We start from the raw sequence: 23058 nt of genomic DNA, 5'->3' as shown, positions 1-23058 counted from the left end.
ACTTCGCCTAGGTTTCAGGGGTGAAAAAGTTCTTTACGGGGTTCAGTTTGAGATTTGGCCTAGAGATATCTAGTTTCAGACCCATTAGAGTAGTTTTGTAATAACCCCAATAGGTTATAACTTCTTCAAACACCAAAAATCTTTATACTTCAGTTGTTTGACATTTCGTCAAACACTTTGCAAGCAAGCTCTGATACCACTGTAATAACCCTCCTCAAATCTGCCCTCAAAAAAACGCTAATGAAAGCTCAAGGAATTTCATCAAACAATTCACATGCAAGGGACGTATGACTGATATAGTATTTCAGCTCGCTTTAAATGACTCTTTTTCAATTTGCATCAATGAAAAACTTGTGCTAGAAGACTCCAAATGGACTACACAATGGCTTAACATGAGTGTGCTACTAATTTTGACAATATTTAGTGCATATATATGATCTAAGCACGAGAAATGTACACCTATAGCCAACTGACATTTTTACAAACAGTTGGTGTGCAAACTAATTAGCTAATAAATAATGATATTAAATTGCTTAAATGACACCAACAACTATTATCTTCTTAATTTGCAATGAAATTTCTAATACAATGCTCATAAAATATGGCCAAGACTTTTGGCATTTACATAGATTACAAAATGATAATGTTGGTATAATGCACACTTACAGCTGAAACTTATAACACCCTAAAAAACAATACTAATAAAAGAACCTGGTTGTAGATGGCTGTAATAATCTTCTTCAATGCTGCCCCTTTCTGATTTGCTTTTTTTGAACTACTTTTTCGTTCCACTTTTTCGGACTGCTTTTGTCGGATTGTTTTTTTCGGCCTGCTTTTTCGGTTCTGCTTTTTCAGACTGCTTTTTCGGCCTGCTTTTTCGGTTCCGCTTTTTTCGGATTGCTTTTTCGTACCTGCTTTTTCGGATTGCTTTTTCGTACCTGCTTTTTCGGATTGCTACTATGTTGAATCTCAAGACCATATCATTCAATGGCGTCAAGATTTTCAGCTTGAACGGATTTCGTCCTCCAAACTATTGAGACATAATCTCCAGCAAATTCCCCAATTTCTTTGATATTTCCAACCATACTTAAAAGAAGCTCTTCCATTTCTTTTATAGTGTTTTCACAAGGGCTCCATCCTTCGTTTTCTCAATGTGGGATAAAACATAACTCCTTTTATGTAACTTATGTCTCCAATGTGTTATAAAATAAAGGGGACTCTTTTAATTTAAATATTTCCCACAAACTATAGTCTATGCATTAATAAAGTTAAATATTTAAATTTAACTTTATAAAATAGCTTTATTAATGCATAACAAATCTTATCAGTGATAAACAAGTCTTCTTGTCGATTTTAAACAATTACCATTGACATACCGCTGCCCTTGGATGTCCGACCATGTCCAAGATGACTTACTATAAATAGTAAGTATGCCCAAAGTTGCCTCAAAACCCCTCAGAAAGACCTGCAATTGAAACTATCTAGGCCAAATGGCCTCTAAGTCCCTTTAATGTCCTGGTTAGCCTACGGGACCGTGGGGAAATAGGCTAACGACAACATCATGCTATGAATGCTAAAAAGGGGACATTACAAGTTTTGGCAGGTTGTCCGGATGCTTACTATTTTTAGTAAGTAAACACAGCTCAGAATTCTTGGTATCTCAGTGTTGGTTTGTAAGTTTCTCGTTGTCTCGCTGAGAGCTTTCCAATGAGCTATTGCACGTGCTTATCCAAGTTCATTTGGTCAGTTATTTTGATGCTTGATGATTATATGGTTTACTGACTAAGTGACTGAAAATGTTCATTTAACTTGTCACTTTGTTTTAAAAAGGTATTATGTTCAGTTAAGTGACTAAAGGACAAAAAAGGTGTTTTATTCCACATTGCCTAAAAGGGCGTGCACCGCATTGGGAAAAGTGATAAAGGTACAACAGGCTCCACATGGGGAGATATGAAGATTATAATAGTTAAAAACAAATATTAATTTGGAAGCTGGAAATAGTGACTAGTTATCTCTTTGAGGACACAAACCCTTGAAGAAATATTTGGAGGTTGGATGCAAACTTAGCCTTCTTACAAGTTTTATCTACATTTGCCAATCTGACTGTTATTGCTGTTCATAAGATTGGATTGTTTTGGATTGTTGTGTGTTATTGTATTGCTATTGTATAATACAATAATGTATTTGGCGGTTTTTGTGTTAACTGCTGGTTTATATATGTACTTCTGAATATTGAAGGAATCAAACAAACTTTTTTGAGTTTTCTTGTATGCATAATTGCTGGTTACAAATCGATTAAAAGTTTTGGAATTTATATCAAATATTGATTTTTTGTTTGGTTTTAAATTTGCACCTTTATATCAAGGGCTTTTAGTAAAATATCCAGAAAGGGATATTGTAGTGGTATCAGAGCTAAAGATCCTGCCGTCCTATGGAGTTTTATTCAAAAAGAAAAAAAATCCTTTGAAGTTACAGGCCTATTACAGATAGAAGCTTTACACAGAAGATTTTATGATTTTATGAATTTTTTGAAGCTACAGGATAAAATCCCTCACTAGACTTTGGAGTTTGACGAAATCCCAACTTCTTGGGAATGGAGCCATTTAGACTTCACCTTGTTATCAGTGAATGGAATCAGTATTGGAAATGACTTATTCTTGAAGAGGAGGCACCATGTTGGAAACACTGGAAGTTATCAGAGAGGTGTAGTGGGAGTGCGGATGGTTGACTAATATCTGTGGACATGCTAGGCTAGTTATCACCAGATGACATTCATAGTGATTGATACCAAGTCGCATACAATAGACAAGAACCGTGGAGGGCAGGTTTATAGCAAAGGCACAATGGTTTACATTTATTCAACGACTACGACTGATTGGAACATACGCAGGTGATACAGAAATAAGGAAGGCGATCGCAGGTTATGTCCTAGCCATATCAACCCTAGTAGACAACAGAAACAACGCAGGGAGCTTTGTTCACGGCACACACAGTACTTGAGCATTTCCAAGTATAATGGATGGTTGCCTGGGTGCAGTAACAGGTGCACGAACCAGTTTCAGCGAATGTAATTTCCTTAGACTAATCACCTATGCATGCTGCAGAAACTGCTACCAGCTTGGTCTTGCTTGTACGTTTCTCTCCTCAAGTCATCAACTAATTTTGTAGACTGCACATTGGTTTGTTTAGAAGCGCTTATCAATTTTTTTGAGTAGAATTTCAGTTGTGGAAGACATTGGCAATTGTTTATTTCCACGAAGAGACCAGGAGTTGATTTCCTTATATTATTTTAAGGTGGAACTATTACATGAAGGGTCAAGTTATTCAAGCGAAGTGCAGAACTATTGTGGAGAATTTGGACTACTCGTTGTGTGTTGCTATTCAAGCTGGTGATATAAATATCATATTTGAACATTTATTTGGAATTTGTTGGTCTTTGAAAAGTCTTTTTGAAGGTGATTACGGAACGAATATTGTGAAATAGGCAAAGAAGAAAAATCGGGCCAGACTTCTTTTTTTCAAAATTTGCAGAGATACCGATTGGAGTGAGCAAGTCTTGCATATTCACATTGTCAAAGGAAAGTTTGTTGCTATTATGTTATTACAGGAAGACTTTTTGGTTCAGATTACACAAACATTGAGGCTAAGATTTCATCAAGTGTGAGGAAGACATAACAACAATGTCTTTGCAAGAAGAAGGGTTGAATGATCATTAAAAATAATGGGTGACTTTAATATTTAAGGTGATTAAAGTTTTGATTGTGCGGTTTCTTTTCTCAAACACGACCATGCTGGGAGTCAAGAAACAACAATCTGGGTCATCTTTTGGTTTGATACAACTTTTTGAATACTGAAAGAGCTTCTTTTACATAATGCAAGAGCCTTAGAGGAACACAATTGCTAATGGTGTCTAGGCATTGTTGTTTTCTCAACAAATTTGGAGACATAAAATATTTGCAGGTCATTTACAAGCTACTTGGAAACGCTCTTATACGTAAAGAAAGAACATAGTTGGGCGCGGGAAAGGTTTAGGGGTCATTGTTTAGATTCTGCTGTGTATTGTTTGTTTGTTTAGCACTGGTAATACTGGTCTTTCCTACATCCAAGGCTGCTATATCTGGAAGAGTCCTTTTATGGATTGAAGCTGAGATTAAGTAGTTTGAGGGTTATTTCCTTCCTCTATCAATCCATTTCATTCTTGTGTTTGGGCTGTAGTTAACATCAGGTAGACAAATTTGCAAATGTAGAAAATATATGGCTACAAAAAAAAAAGCCAAGTCAGACATTTTTAAATCGCAACTGCAGTTAGCCCAAAATTTCCAATCCAATATGAGGACTGAAATAATGGGCATATATGAGAGTACAACAAATTCCCTCCATAGATTCAGAAAGAATTACCCTTCATGGAACATGTGGACTTTCAGCTAGAGCTGTAAAACAAGATGAATATGATAAGAAACAAATGCTATGGTTTGACTCGAGATCTCCTTGTAGAGGACAGTTATAAAAAATTGCATAAGGAAGACATTAATCAACTCAATAGTAGTACTAAAAAAGAAGAGCAACCTTCGCATGAGAATATGCAAAATACTAATAATGGCACAAGTATGCTAATAGGTAATTGGGAGACAAAAGTATCTTATAGAGCTATGTATACTAGTCCTTCTGATAAGCATATTGATGGCCCATGTAGAAGAATTGACCAAACTGCTAACATTGGCAACTCCTTATCTTATTTAGACATGGAAAACACCAGCATCTTATTTGGTGACACGGAAATTAACTTGGATGAATTTTATGGTGATACTAGGTTGGAAATTATGTCAATTCTTGAGGAGGAGCAAATGGACCGCAATGTTGGCAGGATAGATGATCTTGCACACGTTGAGTTAGAGAACATATTTGAAAATGTTGTCTCCCAAGGTGATTGAAAAATCAGAAAATTATGTGGAGAATAACCCACTTGTGTTCAAAGGAGATGGTCAAAAACCATTATCGCTCTTTTTGACTTATTGGATATGCTTTTGGTCAAAGAGGACAAGTTTGTCCAAGTATTGATGAGGATGGATGATTCTTCCAAATTGATTGAGGATCTCATGCGGAAGATTGTGATAGAAGAGAGACATGAGAATGTATGTGGTGTCGCAAGTCCTTTTTTACATACTATTTTTGAAACTTTGAAAATGATAAAATATGATTACTTGCAACTATTAATGGATAGGGATCTACCAATAAAATTTGGAAATTACAAGGAGAAGGAGATAGATGAGCTATGCCTTCAATTGAGCTTAACACATTACTTCATCCACAAGGCTGAAAATCAAATGAGTGGGGTAGCCACGCATGAAGAAGATAACCGTGGTTCAAGGGCACAATAAATCATGCAAATCATTGAAGGAATTCATAAAGTGGGTAGATGTGAAAGCAAACAATGTAATTCAATCACGTGTTCCCCATCTGAGACTTCTTATGATGAGAAAAATTCTATGGATCAGCAAGTTGATGAGTCTGGAAATTCATATTTTTATGACAACAGTTGTACATTTTCACATAAGCATAGGGTTAGTGATACAACAAGTGAGGATAATTCAGAGATTTCAATTAATGGTGAACCTTCCTTTTGTGAAGACTTTGACATAAGTGAGGGTACTTATGGTGGAGTAGGAAGTGCAGATTTATCCTTAGCATGCTCTGAGAGATTTTTCAGCTTACCCAGCTCTTATGAAATGGCCATAGCCTACTTGTTGATTGGTGATTTTTCTTGTTGGTATATTTCAGCTATCAGTGATTTTCCTGTGTATGTTAGTAGTATATTCACTGATTCTATTTGGCCTTTAGGGGTCAATGAATTATTTACTGATGAGTGGGGAGAACATACATTACCCTACGTTCCATATGAGATGTCTACATTTTTTATTCAGTAGTATATTGAAGATAGTGTTAGCATTCATGATGTTGGTAATTCACCCACTCTTTCCTTTACCCAGGATCATGTTGATTGGGTGATCGGGGATCCAGGTGTTAATAGTATCTTACATCTGGTGGATTATGCTGTGTTGTTACACAATCACAGGATTATGATCGGTGTGTTTTAGCTTTCTGACACATTAGAGTTCCAGAGATTAGGATTACTTCGTTTTCACCAAGGTGATATGGTGGTGGAGTTAGATTGGCTGGATCTGTCATTGTCATCGGTACAAATATTGTAGGAGTGGTACAGTGGTACAATGTTACAGATATTACAGGAGCTAGTTAGTGGTATCTTGGACAGCGCACGAGTTCTCACTCGGAATCCAGGTGGAGCATCCCTATGTATTGCCTTTTATCGGGGAGCTAGGTGGAGAGTTTGGTTGCTATCATCTTGGGGTGGATATTGGTATATTGTTGAGCTCCCATTTTCATTTGACAGTACAGACTCATAGAGTTACTCATGGAGTGAGGCATTCATTCTGACTGAGGGAATTGGCACACAGGACAACAACACATGGTAGTTGGTGTCCCTTTTTGATGAGACTTGAGATTTTGGCATTCAGTTATTTGGCACATTGATCCCTATCATATTGTTTCATCATTCCAAGTTTGGGAAGATGCATGCCGGGGTACATCGGTTGAGTAGAACCTCTTTCTCAAGGCGAGTATGGGATCTCGGCATTTGATTTCTGCAGGTATGAGCGGATTGCTTGAGGGCAAGCAATCTTTGAGAAGAGAGGCTTTGTAATGCCCCCTTTTTCTAGGACATTATAATTCTGTGTTGCCGGCTCACTTTGCCTAGGTTTTGGGGGCGAAAAAGTTCTTTACGGGGTTCAGTTCGAGATTTGGCATAGACATATCTAGTTTCAGACCCATCAAAGCAGTTTTGGTAGGTTGTCCAGATGCTTACTATTTTTAGTAAGTAAACAGAGCTTAGAATTCTTGGATCTTAGTATTGGTTTGGAAGCATCTCGCTGAGAGCTTTCCAACGAGCTATTGCACGTGCTTATCCTAGTTCATGTGGTTAGTTATTTTGATGCCTGATGATTATATGGTTCCTGACTAAGTGACTTTAAAAGTTCATTTAACTTGTCATTTTATTTTAAAAAGGTATTATGTTCACTCAAGTGACTAAAGGACAAAAAAGGTGTTTTATCCCACATTGCCTAAAAGGGTGTGCATCACATTGGGAAAAGTGATAAACGTACAATAGGTTCCACATGGGGAGATATGAAGATTATAATATTTAAAAACAAATATTAATCTGGAAGCTGGAAACAATGATTGGTTATCTCTTTGAGGATGCAAACCCTTGAAAAAATATTTGGAGGTTGGACGCAAACCTAGCCTCCTTACAGGTTTTATCTACATTTGCCAATTTGACTGTTATTGCTGTTCATAAGATTGGATTGTTTTGGATTGTTGCGTGTTATTGTATTGTTGTTTTATAATACAATAACGTATTTGGCGGCTTTTTGTATTAATTGTTGGTTTATATATGTACTTCTGAATATTGAAGGAATCAAACAAACTTTTCAGAGTTTTTTTGTATGCATATCTACTGGTTACAAATCGATTAAAGTTCTGGAATTTATATCAAATATTGGTTTTCTGTTTCGTTTTAAATTTGCACATTTATATCAAGGGTTTTTAGTAAAATATCCGGAAAGGGATATTACAGGTTACCAGAGTAAAGATTGAAGGTCCGTACAGTGTGACAGAAGGATGCTATACGGTAATGGTAGATGACCCATACGGTGAGGGATTAAAGATGCTGTGCATGACAAATGTGATGCAGTACAATGTTGATCTTCAAATACGCTCAAACTAAGTCCTCTAGGATGGATTGACAACTCAAGGAAATTGTACAAAGAGACACCATAGTATTTTGTGATAAACACAGATAGATATATATATTCTAGAGTAAAATGGTGTTCTAGACTTGCTAGATCTGAAGCAAAGTAATACAACAATGGAATAGGGTGAGGGTTGAATCCCACTAAAACCGGAGAAGCCAAGTAGGGAAGATCGTTCACTTTCAAAATGGCGAACAATACAGAACTCCATTAGGAATTTGTAGTACAAAGAAATAATCCAAATCGCATACCACCTAGTACTTATATGCTGTGTTTAAATACCTATCAGAGAAACTTTCTGAGGGTTCACAAAGATAGCCGACGGTCATACCTACCTACGGAAAGAATTAAATAAAAAAGGATTCGAGATATACTAAATCAATCGACCTATTAACAAAGGTTTGATTAAATATTTATTTTATGACGGGAACATTACAGTCCCTTCATCCCAAAATTTGCTTGTCTTAAAGCAAATGCAAATCCGATTCTTGGAAACCTTCTGTAATCATCTTCTTCAATTTCGAGTTAGGTTCAAAGTAGATCTTATCACCATAGTAAATGATATTATCAATAACTTGGTATCTTTCATCATGCACATAACCATCTATCAACGGACATGCAAAAGTGTTCTTGGAGTACTTGACCAATAGATGGGCCTACCAATTGTCCAAGGAATGGGGTAAAGTGTTAACTGTCATGTTTTTACTTGCAGCATATTGGATCATATCATGTTTAAAAATGGCCTCCATATTCTTTATTGTGACTTCCCTTGATAGTTTATTTGGCATTCCTCTTAGTGGTACCTTCTTGCCATCCGTCTCGAATGAAAAGTCCATCCTCTGGAAACTTTGGGTGTATAGGTCAAGGGTTTCCATCCACTGGATGCCAAATATGATATTTGTATCAACCAAATCTATGACAAAGAAATCATCTGTCAAGGTATAGTTTCCCATGGAAATTTTTAGCTGTGGGATTACATGAGTGCAGGGTAACAAGGTTCCTCCAGCAACCTTAACATCAAATCCTCCATGCTTTACTGCATGCAAGCCCTTACTAGTTACCAAAGATGAATTGATGAATTGAGTGTGGCGCCACTATCAATCATGATTGTGACTCGTTTCCCATGAAGTGTGCCCCAAACCCAGAAGATACTACTTCTAGCTATTGTAGTGAGGGTAGCAATGGAACCCCCTTTTCGTATCAGGGCATTTATTCTCTCCTTTTGGTTACTTTCTTCACTAGTCACTATAGGTACTTGTCCTTCATCGTCATAAGGGAACACCTCAATGTACTGAATCTTTCGCTTCCCAAGGCAGCAATGACCTGGTCCCCATGGTTCCTTGCATGTGAAACGGAGCTTTTTCCACCGGAGCTCTTCTCGAGAGTCCTCATCCAATGGAGGTTATTTCTGAATTGGCTCCTTGTTTTTGTCTTCTTGTGGGGACGGTGTTGGCATAGCTATGTGAGTTTTGGAGGAAGATGCAACCATGTCATGAACCTTCTTAATAGCCTTGTTGAGTTGGCACAAGTTGAACCCTTTGATCTAGCCTCTCAACGGCTCTTTTAGCCCATCCATAAATAACACAATTCAACATTTTTCAGAGATGTCTGTGACTAATATTGACAACCTTTGGAACTCAGTGATGTAATTGTCTACCGTACCTGTTTGCTTTAGCGGAGCTAGATCTTTGAAGTTTAGTTCAGGATCCTTCCCATCGGAATGGTCAATGAGTCTCTCAGTGAACTTGACATAAGAGGCTACTTGGTCGTGGCTAAGAGTAACTAGTCCCCATTCTTGCACCACTCCTTCAAATGGAGTGATGTGAACTTGATTGCTTCCTCTTCGAGCATTGAGTTGAGTTGGAAATAGGTGTCTGCCTTTAGAACCCATGCCTATATAGTGATGGTTCCGATCTTTCTCTTGAGATCATCATTAAAATAACCATGATTTCCCCCACCTGAATTCCAATAGGAATTCACAGTACAAAGAAATAATCCAAATCGCAGAGCATTTACTACCTATATGCCGTGCTTTAATACCTCTCGGAGAAACTTTCTGAGGGTTTACAAAGATAGCCGATAGCCACACCTACTTATGGAAACAATTAAATGAAATTGGATTCGAGATATACTAAATCAATCGGCCCATTAACAAAGGTTTGATTAAATATTTATTTTATGACAGGAACATTACAAATTGATCTTTTGAGCCTTAAGCAAAGCCCTTTATGATTCTCACTTAAACATTTCGCTCAATTGTTGAGAGTTCTCAACCGAAGAACCAAAACTTGGAATTGGATCGAAATCAACAAGGCCTACTCGAATTGTGAATCGTCTATGAATCCACAAAGTGAAAAACCCCTTGAAATTTAAATATTTTAACGATTTAAAACTTATTTCATGCACCTTTTATTGTATATAACTTAACCCGCTATAACATCATCAAATAGAAGCTAAAGCCTAACATACATGAACAATAAATCCATCACATACGTTTAAAATATTGGTGATGTTTTACCAACTTGACAATTTTTGGGGCTGATTTTGCTGATTTTAGGTAATTTTTGATAAAATTGCTGAGGTAGGCAATTTCTGAGAAAAAATCGTCTAGACAAGTTATCGAGTTAGAAAGAATCACTTGGGCTTGCTCAAATCGCTGAATTGCCAAAATCGAATGAATCACCGCGATTTTTGGTTCTTTGTTCTTAACTCAAAGATCACAAAGCTCATTGTCACATTCTTTCTCCTCGTTTGGAGTTTTGTCAAAAACTTCTATTTCTTGTTTCACATTCACAAGAGCTAGGTCAACCTTTGACCCCATGCCTTTGCTTTCTATGGCCTTCACATCTACTTGTTGAGAGGACTTCTCTGATGACTCTGGAGAGTCCAACAACCTGTTGGTAACACAACCACTTTCCTTGATATCATTTGACAGTTGGACATTTCATCAGTTTGGGATATCATTAAAGAGTCCAGATAAGGCACATACTTATGTACATTCTTCAGAGTTGTCATGCCTTTAGTCTTCTTCTTTCTATTGTTTGAACCTTTTTCAAATTTTTGCTTTGTGCTTTCAGTAATGATACAATAGTTGTGCTCTTTCGAGATGTCTGGAACTATAAATGTAATCCCCTCATCAATAATTTCTTTGTTCTTTGCATTTTCTCCACAACAGTTGTATTCATACAGAGATGCTTCTCCTTCTATTAAAGGCTTTCAAGGCTAGAAACTGGAGGATAGTGGGGTAAGTAAATATGCCCTTGTGCTCTCTTCGAATAACTTCAATTGGTTGCAACATTTTGTCCTTGATAAACTTGCACCAATTGAAATGCCATGAGCAACTTCAGAGGCAATCTTAACATACTTTAAAAGAATAGAAATTTTATTACTTTCTCTACATTGCCCTTGCTCTCGCTGGGTTTCTCATGGTGTTCATTTTTTGGCAAAACCATATTAGGTTTCCTCCTTTGGGGTTTAGGCTTGTAGCTACGGCTGTTGTGGTTCTTTTGGTGCTTCCTTTAAGCGTGGTTGCCAAGGTAGAGTGGGTTGGTGCTCACGAAGACAATAGTGGGGGTTGGTGCTTCCATTAGGTCAGTGCCCGTGAAGTGGAGTTGGATCTCCCAAAGAGTTGGTGCTCATAAATATAGGGCTTGGAGCCTGTAGTTTGAAGCCTACAAATCATTGTAAAAGAACAAGGTTATATATCAATTATTTGCCATGGTCTTCTCCCGCATTGGGGTTCCACGTAAATATTGTGTCATTGTGTTCATGTGCATAATTATTGATTTCAGCATTAGAAGTTATTAAAGCAATTGTTTGGATAAAAGGTTTTAAAGTGGGAAATTTTTTATTATATTGATACACCCTCTCTCTCAGTATAATCATGTTCTCTTCATGCATATTATCATTAGGAAAGAGTCTTTTAGGTGCTACCTTCTATCCATTAGACACTTTAAAGCCTACAAATCATTGTAAAAGAACAAGCTTATATATAAAGCAATTATTTGCCGTGGTTTTCTCTTGTATTGGGTTTTCACGTAAATCTTGTGTCATTGTGTTCATGTGCATAATTATTGATTTCAGTATTAAAAGTTTTTAAAGTAGTTGTTTGGATAAAAAAATTTAAAGTGGGAAAGTTTTTATTATACTGATACACCCCCTCTCTCAGTATAATCATGTTCTCTTCACGCATATCATCATCAAGAAAGAGTCTTTAGATGCTACCTTGTATCCATCCGACACTTTTAAATCTCTATAGGGTAGTAGCCCGCCTGAAGGAAGATGTATACTTTAACAATTCTAATGATTATAACAGATAGGCAAATAAAAGAACTGTGCCCGAAGAAGGATAGAAATCGAGCTGTCAAAATGAACATACGCTGAAGAAATTCTACAAAAGGTAAAAAGGTTTATATTGCAGTTATAATATTTAACACATATAGATTACCATTTGAGCAAATACACGAACAAAAGAACAAGAGAGATTTCTTTACTGCTGTTTAACAAACCTGGCATTGATACCATGTTAATGTTTGACTTGGAATAATGCTAAAACAATACATAAAAGAAATAAAATGCACAAAAGGCACAAGAGATTTTCCTGGGAAAACCCTTCCGCTTGAAGGGAAAACCCAACCACACCAGAAAAAAATCTCTTTTATCTATAAACAAATGTCAAGTACAATCCTTTGCTCATGATGTATGTATATCTACAAAGCAATCTCATGTATTTATAGAATTGAGAGATTCTTCATATTACAACTGAAGGAATATGAAGGTCCCTTCAATTTCCAAGAAAAAGTCTCTTCATATTTCCAAATGCATGCTTCTTCGCATGACACATGTCTCCACATATAATATTATCTCGAATATAATTATAAATAACTTCTTCAGCTGAAGATGACCATAATGGTCATATTTTTATTTCATAAAATAAGAGAAAAAGATCTCTATCACAGCTACAATCTTCAACAATAATGCTCATCAAGGAGTGCTGAGGGCTGGGAGGATGAAGTAGAGTCTTATTATGATCACATCTAACATCAAGGGGTTATTTAATCTAGGTTAGCAGTTGTAGGTATATAATCTAAACTAATTTCTAATCTTACCCCCTTCATAGAATACAATCATTACTAAACTTCTGTTACGTGATGTTTATTTCAATGCTGATACATTGATATGATTGATATTAACATTTCTACTGGTAACACTGGTATGATTGGTATTTTGTTAGTATTTTATATAAACCGTACCAATACGAACCTCATCCATATTCCCAAAAAAGTTTTACATTTCCCACATCTGCATGGATATCCATTTCCTCATAATTTAGCTTGAAGCTTTTCTAGGCACTCCTTTATAATTTGTATTCTCCTGTCAAGTATTTTCTAGTTATTGTGGACGTAAATAAAATCTTGCTTTTTGTCTTCCCATGTTACAAGGATTGTCATATCCCTTGGACTTCAATCATATCATGGCATGGTGTTTGTGGGCTTAAACTAATGATTATTAGAACATTATTTTTGGTCATCTTCGCGAAGTCAATTTAAAATTTGTTTCTCCTAGAAAATTATGCATGATATGAATTCAAATTATTAAGTCTTTCGAATAACTTATTCATTTTTTAGATGCTGTAGTCTATGACAAGTTTGTCATATTATAATAAATACTGAATTGGTCTTTTGTCTGTTGTGAATTGAATAGGGAGATATTGATTGGGAAAAAGGTGGTCGGTTTCATGCCCGGCGCATTCTCTTAGATCCATACTCAAAGTTTGTTGCTCCATTTGTGTTAGGGCAAGGTTAGCGAAGCTGAATAGTATTATAAATTATCTTAATGTTCAATTGTTTTGTCCGACTAAGTTCATTTGCTCCTAAAAGCATGACTGAGATCCTCTAGATTACTGAGAGATAATAAGAGTGGGTGTTTTCCTGTTGTGGCAGACAAGTCTTCATCTCCTGCAAGTTATCTTGGTTGGCTGATTGAAGAGCCTCCATTTAACTGGGATGGAGATACTCATCCTTGGTAATGTTTACATTTCTGTTGACATTGTCTCTTAATGTGATTGGATCTTACCTTTTCTAGTAACCATTATAAAGGGCTTATAACAAACTCTCACTTTAAAGATTGTTAGCTACTAACTATTATATATAGTCAACAAGTGACTTTGGTTAACTTTGGTCCTCACAATAGAGCAACACATTTTACAATTGGTGTAGGAATTTCCACTATGATTTTATCTGTTATATTTCTACCCTTAAAAGTCTTGTTAAAGTGGGACAGATTCATGTTTTTATGAAATGATAAATAAATTGTAGGCCAGACTTTTGTGACTATCCGAGGTGCACAAAAGTAATGCATTTGCCTATAATTATTAATTTTTAAAGATATCCTTAAAATGGTTTCGAAGTGAGTGATCATAAAATTTGGTTTCAAAATCGTCACTTAGGTCAGATGTATATAGTATTAATGGAAGTAGCCTAGCCTCCCTAAAAGTGGTTATGTATTCAGTGTACAGGGAAACAAGGGAAAGCAAAATCATGCTTTCAGTGATGTCATGAACATAGTAATATTGTGAAGGACTAATCATTACTGATTGAGGCATTTTGTAAGTAATTTAGAATTTATGATGAACTCACAATATAACAACACCTATTTGTTGTGTTTTACAATTTCTTCTTTAGTGAATGTATCTATTACGGATGTCAAAGTTTTAGCACCTGATAATGCTCATAGTACTTTCTTTTATAGTGTCTTGACTTGTGTACATTAAAAAAGTTTTGTTCACTCTTTGGAGTGTTCTTTTATTTCATTGGGTGCTTATTTCCAATTATGATAAAAAAAGATTGATGATTATGTGTTTAATTATTTGTGGTGTTGAAATATGGTTGTTTAATAAGTCATTTCTACACAGTTGTCACTATCCATGCAAGATGCTAACATGCCTTTGATTCTGAAATAAAAGCAGATACATTACTTATGGAGGCTTAGCAACAATCATTATCTGCTTGTCATTAAATTTTTTTACAATAAACATGCAATTGGCATGAAAGATGCTGACTAGGAATCTCGGATAAAAATACTAAAATTTGTTTGCCAATTTTGTCTTTGACCAGTACATGCTTTTCTTTTTGCTCTGATATTTTTGGTGTGTTTTGGTATTTTTTTGTTTTTTTGAAATATGCTATGCGGAGAACTTTTACTATCAAAACTGCAATGAAAGACTACACAATTAAAATACACCACCGAATTTTTAAGACTTTATTACTGATGCCAGTTAGATTGAATGGAGTCGTACCAGGATGGAATGGTATGAAAAATGAGTACAGAGAGATTTTTACAATCCAATCTTAGCTGCTGATTAATTCAATGAATTCTGAACTGCAAATTAATTTCTGATCTGCACCAATTTGTTCTGAAATTGCTGACGCCAGCTGCAATACTGGGCAGTACAGCTAGCAATGTGGTGTGGGGGTTTGTCTACAAAGTGCGGCTAGCTGCTGGGATCTGTGTAACCACTCCAAACTGTACTTTTAGCAACTGATCTGATTGAAACCATGATATAAATGCAAACCCTAACTGAATCAACAAACTCATCAGCTGAAAATGGCATCAGCTTCCTCATTCAGTGCATTGTAATAACCCCAACCGGTTATAACTTCAACAAACACCAAATCCTTTTATAATTCAGTTGTTTGACATTTCATCAAACACTTTGCAAGCAAGCTCTGATACATTGTAATAACCTTGTCTGGTTATAGCTAAATCAAGCATGAATTTCTTTCACATTTCAATGGTTTGACATTTTGTCAAACACTTGGCAAGCATCTTTGTTTTTACTGTATATGATGTTTGTTTGCTTTTGTAATGGGCACCCCTGTATGTCCCAAAAACTAAACCAAATTGCTAAAAGGAATTATGTCAAACAGTTTGCATTCAACCTCTTATTTCTCCGTTTAATGTTTTAAACCCCTTATAACTCCGGAAATCAAACGTTTATTTGTTTGTTGTGTTTTGTGCATGGAATTGGTATCATACAACATAAACAAGAAAGAAACTACAATAATATGCAAAGTGGAAATGAACTGCTGCCAATAAAATGTTATTTTCAGAATTCATAAAACCAAATACATAGCAGATTTATCAACTCACTAATTAATTCAGCATTATTGACATAATACTCTAGCCCATGCTTTCGGACTTGCTGCTACAGTGCCGCGTGAATAGTGTTGCGTGAATAGTGCCGCATGAATAGTGCTGCTACAGTACTTTGTCCTTCAATCAGTCCACTACCTTTGTAATATCACTCCCTCAAAGCGGCATAAGCGTCGGACAAGTAGTGAAGAAGATATGAGCAAAATACCAAATCTGCCTGTAGCTGGAAATGCAACTAAACTGCCTGATAATGAAGCCAATAACAAAGAATTCCAAAGGCCAAACCCCAAGGGAATGACATCTAGAATGTTACAAGAGAGGATAAACGTCCTCAAATGCTAAGAACGGAGCTGCAACTCACGCACCAATTTCTTCTCATATTCCACCTGTCTAATGAAGCCACAAATGTTTCCTTTTATTCTATTTCCAAGGGTCCGCTCAACTCATATGGGCAATGTGGGATAAAAGATGTGTAATATATAAAACATATATTAAAATACCCCTTATGTCTCCCTTGGGTACACATCCCCATAAAATAAATATTAAAGTAACACTTTAATATTTTACAATTAAATTAGACGTTACTTTAATAAAACTTCAGGCATTAAAATGTATTAGCAATCGGACTCCGAATAATGCGAGTGATAGCTCATCGGAAAGCTCTCACCGAGGAGTATCAAATCCAATCACCAAAATTGACCTGCACTGTGTCTTGCCGACTTACCAAAAATAGTATGCCTGCCTGAAACTGAGTAAATCAACTTCGTTTTGGCCCAAACTGGAAATGACTAGGCCAAAACACTCCAAGATCCCATTAAACCTTTTGTTAGCCCTCGGGACGATGTAGAACAAGGCTAACGCACACACACTTGGTCAACTGCTAAAATGGGGACATTACAATCCGCCCCCCTTGAAATTGCTTGTCCTCAAGCAATCTCAGTCCAGCCTGCTGAATAACCTGCTCACTCTCCCATGTAGAATCTTCCTCCGACAGGTCTTTCCATCTGACCAAATACTCCTTCACTATCCTATTTCTAAGCTTCCTCTCTCTAGTGTCTAGAATAGCCTCGAGTACTAACACAAGCTTCCCCTCCTTATCCAAAGGGGGTAAATTTGCAGAAGGCACTACACTCTGACCAATGGCTTTCTTAAGCCTAGACACATGAAACACATTGTGCACTCGATTGCCCTCTGGAAGCTCAAGCTCATAGGCGACTTTGCCCACTTTGCGAATCACCCTGTAGGGACCATAAAATCTAGGTTTCAACTTTTCAACTCCGCTCTTCTTGAGTGATGACTGTCTATATGGTTGTAGCCTCAAGTAAACCATATCCCCTTCCTCGAAGCTACGCTCTATTCGGTGCTAATCAACATATAATTTCTGTTGATTCTGGGCCTGTTGTATATTCTCTTTGAGCACTTTCAGGATGTCCTGACTATCCTGCAATAAATTTTTGGCTTTGGGCACTCTACTGTCCCCCAAAACTAAATCCATGAAGCTAGGTGCTTCATAACCATAGAGTGCCATGAAAGGAGTCATCTTGATGGACATATGATAAGTGGTGTTATAACAATACTCTCCCATATGCAACCATCTAATCCAAGCCTTTTGTTGTGCAGTTACATAGTTCCTCAAATATCCTTCCACCCATTTATTCACAATCTCTGTTTGCCCATCTATTGATGATAATTAGTGCTAGGTGTAAGATCTGTACCACACAACCTAAACAACTCTTGCCAAAAAACACTCATAAACTTACTATCTCGGTCGTTGACAATGAATCTGGGCAGCCCATGTAACCTGAATATCTCTCTAAAGAAAAGATTTGCCACCTGTGCTGCTGTGTAAGTGGACGGAATAGCAAAGAAGTGAGCAAACTTCGTCAAGCGGTCCACCACCACATAGATGCAATCTCTTCCTTGCACTCGTGGTAAACCAGTGATGAAGTCCATCGAAATACTTTCCCATTTCCTATCAGGAATGGGCAAGGGCTGTAATAAACCTGCAGGAAATGTGTGCTCTCCCTTATTCTGTTGACAAACCACACACTCCCTCAAAGCAGCATAAGCGTTAGACAAGTAGTGAAGAAGATATGAGCAAAATACCAAATTTGCCTGTAGCTGGAAATGCAACTAAACTGCCTGATAATGAAGTCGATAACAAAGAATTCTAAAGGCCAAACCCCAAGGGAATGACGTCTAGAATGTTACAAGAGAGGATAAACGTCCTCAAGTGCCAAGAACGGAGCTGCAACTCACACACCAATGTCTTTCCATATTCCACCTGTCTAATGAAGCCACAAATGCTTCCTTTTATTCTATTTCCATGGGTCCGCTCAACTCATATGGGCAATGTGGGATAAAAGATGTGTAATATATAAAACATATATTAAAATACCCCTTATGTCTCCCTTGGGTACACATTCCCATAAAATAAATATTAAAGTAACACTTTAATATTTTACAATTAAATTAGACGTTACTTTAATAAAACTTCAGGCATTAAAATGTATTAGCAATCGGACTCCGAATAATGCGAGTGATAGCTCATCGGAAAGCTCTCACCGAGGAGTATCAAATCCAATCACCAAAATTGACCTGCACTGTGTCTTGCCGACTTACTAAAAATAGTAAGTATGTCTGAAACTGAGTAAATCAACTTCGTTTTGGCCCAAACTGGAAATGACTAGGCCAAAACACTCCAGGATCCCATTAAACCCTTCGTCAGCCCTCGGGACGATGTAGAACAAGGCTAACGCACACACACTTGGTCAATTGCTAAGATGGGGACATTATAGTTTTGGGTGTTTTTGCATATGAAATATAAGTGGAAACAATACTGAAATAAAGAGTTTATTGATACTGAACAAGTCCAATTTTGAAATTGATAATCAAATATGTAATTCTGGAAATATCAATAATAATTGTTGAGAATACAAAGAAGTAATTAACTTGTATGTTGCTTGACAAATCCAATTTGCAGCAAGATAAATAAACTGCCCTGGATGGGTCAAACTTCTTTGCAAACAATTTTCTGCTCCAATTAGCTCTCATTTTGGTAAGGAATTAATTACGATTTTGCTCACTTAATACCCACGTTAGCTGAACTTAGATAATGTCGCCTACTATAGGTGTTTACAGGGCAGAAGTAATGACGCTAAGGCTGACATAAGTGGCAGGTACAAACTCCTGACAGTAACATTCCAATTCACAGCCGAACATATCATTGACTTTCAAATTTCACTCACCCAATGCAGCTGCCTAGATATTTGTAATAACACCCAGCTATAAAGAAAGATTAATCACCAAATTTGCACTAATCTGATACTGTAAAAATGAGAGCCAAACATTGTGAAATAACAGGCTGAACGTTCACCTCAAATGCTGTTAATGAATTGCACCAACATGCAGGAAACCTACCAATTTCCAGAATTATCCTCACACCAATATTCACTAGAAACCCTTCCCAATTTGTAGGTTGAAATGCAATTGAATTCCCCTACAACAATGCCTTCCAGCTATAGTTAGAAATAGAAAGAAGACTTCACAATTCAGACTTAAAAACTTCACAGAATTAATTCACAATACCTCAATTGTGAATTATTAGCACTTCTCAGAAAATAGGCCCTTATACCTCAGCAAGGGTTTAGAATTCAGAAAAGCTCAGAAACTCACACAGACAACAAAAGAAAATAAATAATCGGATGCTTTACTCATCAAATGGGCTCATATTTATAATCTCCAAATAGCACAAAGTTTCCCAAATGAACTTCACTTAAGAAGCTTCCCACACACAACATTAAAACATAATAAAGTACCATTATAGACTAATTTATTAATTGCTTTTAGCTCCGAACATGATCTTTTCCACCATAACTTCAAATTTTGACATATAAGGCCACAGTTTCTTGTCCCCATGCTTTAAAACTTTTCATCCTGGTTCCAACGAGCTATGATACTAAGGTGACCAACAGACAACATCAACAAAATAGAAACCTTAGCGTATTTAGATGAATAATAATAATAATTCAGCTGTCTTTCGAAAACAATCGAAAAAGCATCAAAATTGAAATCTGGCAACACCAAAGTGATCCTAATGATGAAAGATGATGAATGAACTTGACGCGGTGACTTACTATAAATAGATGCTCCCTCCAAGATTCTTGGAGCCCAAAATAGAAACTGAGAGCATCCTCTAACTCCTTTGACTCAACTGAGCTCATCGGAACCAATAGATTGACTTACTATAAATAGTAAGTCCCTCGAACAGAGCCAAAACACACCACAAGCTACTGGAAAGCCTATAACCACACAACTGAGTGTAAAGATTTTGTAAATTCTGTATCCTTTGAGTCAAACTTTTACTTAAGTTCTTGATAGCTAAGAATGGTCTTCAAATAATCTAAATATTGAGGAAGTTGACACTTATATATTTGATCCGAAATTATCTACTTTTGCAATATATTAGTATGATGATATTGCTTAATGATATAGCCTTAATTGTGCAATATGTGAAGAACACTGAACTTCTCTAATGCTGATACAATAAGGAACAATCAACCTTGATTGAATGGGAGTATTTCTGATATTAATTACATGATATTGATACTTAGAGGAGCAGACTGAACTGTTACTGTATGTCCTCTAACTGCACTGATAACCTCCCTATATATCCTTTCCTAAACTAGCATTAACTAATTTTCCTATAAGTCAGCGATCTGAAATATAAACACAATAACATCTAACTAACAATGTGTTAGATTAGTTAAGGATTATAATGTTACTTCTTGAGAAGTCGCCGGCTCCTAAGGAAAATATATAATCTAATGCTAGCCTAAAGATATATTAGGGTAAGAAGGTCTAGTGTAGTCTGCACTTTCAAACTTGTATATTATCAGGTTAAATACTTAATACTTCCTCTTAACCTAATAATCATACAGAGGGATATTATATCTAGCAACATCAATACAGATGAATAAGCAAGAATTAATACCCTATATTTGTCTGAATCTTCTTAGTATGTGTTATCATAGAACACATGATACAATGTCATATTACTAAACCTATGATATGACAAATCACTGCTACTAGTGATAATATACAGGATAAATCTGAAGAGTAATTTAATCTCTTCATTTATCCAAGTTGTGATTCATAGAAATTGATATTTGTATATCAAAACAAGATCCTGAGTTTAAGATCTACCAAAATATAGGATAAACTCGGAGAACACTAAGATTCTTCCTTTATCCAATTTGTGACTCATGAACATAGCAATGTCAACATCACAATATGATCTAAAACTCATCTAGATCTTACAATAAAACTCTACTGTTTAGTACATTATTTAAGAGATCATCATCTCTCATAATACCTTTTATACAAGTGTTCATTATTTTAGAGATCATCACCGCTTTAAATAATGAATACAAATGGTGGAGCCCATCACAATCAATAGCCTGACAAAATAAAATTATTTTATTAATAATTAAAAGAGTACAAATAGATTACAACTCAACCATACCAAGTCTACTCCTGAAGTGTTTTATCTTTACTCTAGATAGAGGTTTGGTGAGTATGTTTGCTGTTTGATCTGTAGTGCAAATGTATTTTAATTTTATAGAATTCCTGTCTACCATATCTTTTACATAATGGTAAGAAATTTCAATATGTTTGGACATGTCATGGAAAACTGGATTCACTGAAAGCTTGATGAAGCTTTGATTATCATAATGAATAATTTTAGGATTCATGGCTTGTCTAGATAACCCTACAAGTAACTTCCTTAGCCAGACTGCTTCTCGAGAGGCCATTGCTGTTGCAATGTATACGGCTTTTGTGGAGCTTTGGGCTACTGAAGACTACTTTCTGCATATCTAAGATATCATAGCTGATCCCAAACTAAAACAACATCCTAAAGTACTTTTTCTGTCTTTAACACTTCCACCCCAATTTGAGTCAGTGAATCCATGCAAATCTAAATCAACCTTTTCATATTTGAGCCCAAAATTTAGAGTTCCTTGTAAGTATCTCATAATGTGTTTAACCGCAACTAGGAGAATTTCCTTTAGTTCACACATAAATTGACTTAAGGCATTAACTGCATAGCAAATATCTAGTCTTGTATTTACTAAGTGCATAAGGGACCCAATCATCTGTCTATAGAGAGTAGAATCTATGGAAGGTGATTCTGCTGCTGCTTCCTTAAGTTTATGTAGATTAGTCTCCATTGGAGAAGACATAGGTTTGCAATTCCACATTCCAAATCTCTGTAAAATGTTTGATGTATACTTCCCTTGATTAAGTATGATACTGTTAGAATTTTGCTGTACTTGCACTCCGAGGAAGTAATGAAGGAGTCTTAAATCTTTCGTTTACCGCATAAGTTAATTAAGAAATGCACACAGATAATGAACACGAACAACAGTACTCCTTTATTCGCATATGCCAATAGATTACATAACTGGTGATAAGGTCTGATAAGATAAGATGATTTACAATGAACCCAAACGGGGTATAAATACTTTCTGCCGAACCTTCCCGAAGGGGTCTGTCGACTACATAACAATACTAATCTACCCGTCGGCTACAAAATGTTTACCAATGAGAACACCCTGTCGGCTACAGTTTCTACCGACGACATCATCCCCCCCCAAAAAAAAAGTCGTCTTCGGACGACAATTACAAAGTACAATTACAACATATCCAGGATAGATTAACAAAACAGAATACACTAACTGGTCTCCAAAATGTGTTGCATCTGCAGCCTTTACGAACACAATACTATCTCCTTAATCAAGCTGACCTTGATAGCCACCCGTGCCGCTTTCTTTGCTTCCAACTTCTTGGTACCCTGAGCCAAGCGTTGTTGAACTGCCTTCAACTAGATGATCAACTCCTCCCGAGCTCTCTATGTATCCACCAAGACAGTCTCATGTCTAACACCTACTCCAAATGCCTTTAGTACATAGACACTCCATGCCTGCAGCAACTCCAGGTCTCATCAACTGGTCACACTTCCCACGACTGATAACCACAACGACTGGGGGTCTAGGGGGCAACGCACCCAACGGGGTCG

At 36.5% G+C, this 23058-nt stretch overlaps 1 protein-coding gene across 8 annotated transcripts in view; it reads left to right on the top strand.

The window, feature by feature from the left end:
- Window positions 1–23058, top strand: part of DBE1 (debranching enzyme 1) — a 360131-nt gene that overhangs the window by 92137 nt on the left and 244936 nt on the right. For all 8 annotated transcript variants that reach the window (XM_089815520.1, XM_089815524.1, XM_089815521.1 and 5 more), the window contains 2 exons: window positions 13530–13626; window positions 13769–13850. In XM_089815520.1, the coding sequence (XP_089671646.1) occupies window positions 13530–13626; window positions 13769–13850 (179 nt within the window). The remainder of the gene's footprint in view (window positions 1–13529; window positions 13627–13768; window positions 13851–23058) is intronic.

This window comes from Cupressus sempervirens, chromosome 2 (genome assembly GCF_028749045.1).
Source record: "Cupressus sempervirens isolate cs-2001-9-10 chromosome 2, ASM2874904v1, whole genome shotgun sequence".
Lineage (NCBI taxonomy): Eukaryota > Viridiplantae > Streptophyta > Pinopsida > Cupressales > Cupressaceae > Cupressus > Cupressus sempervirens.
This window is presented reverse-complemented; position numbering and strand designations above follow the sequence as displayed.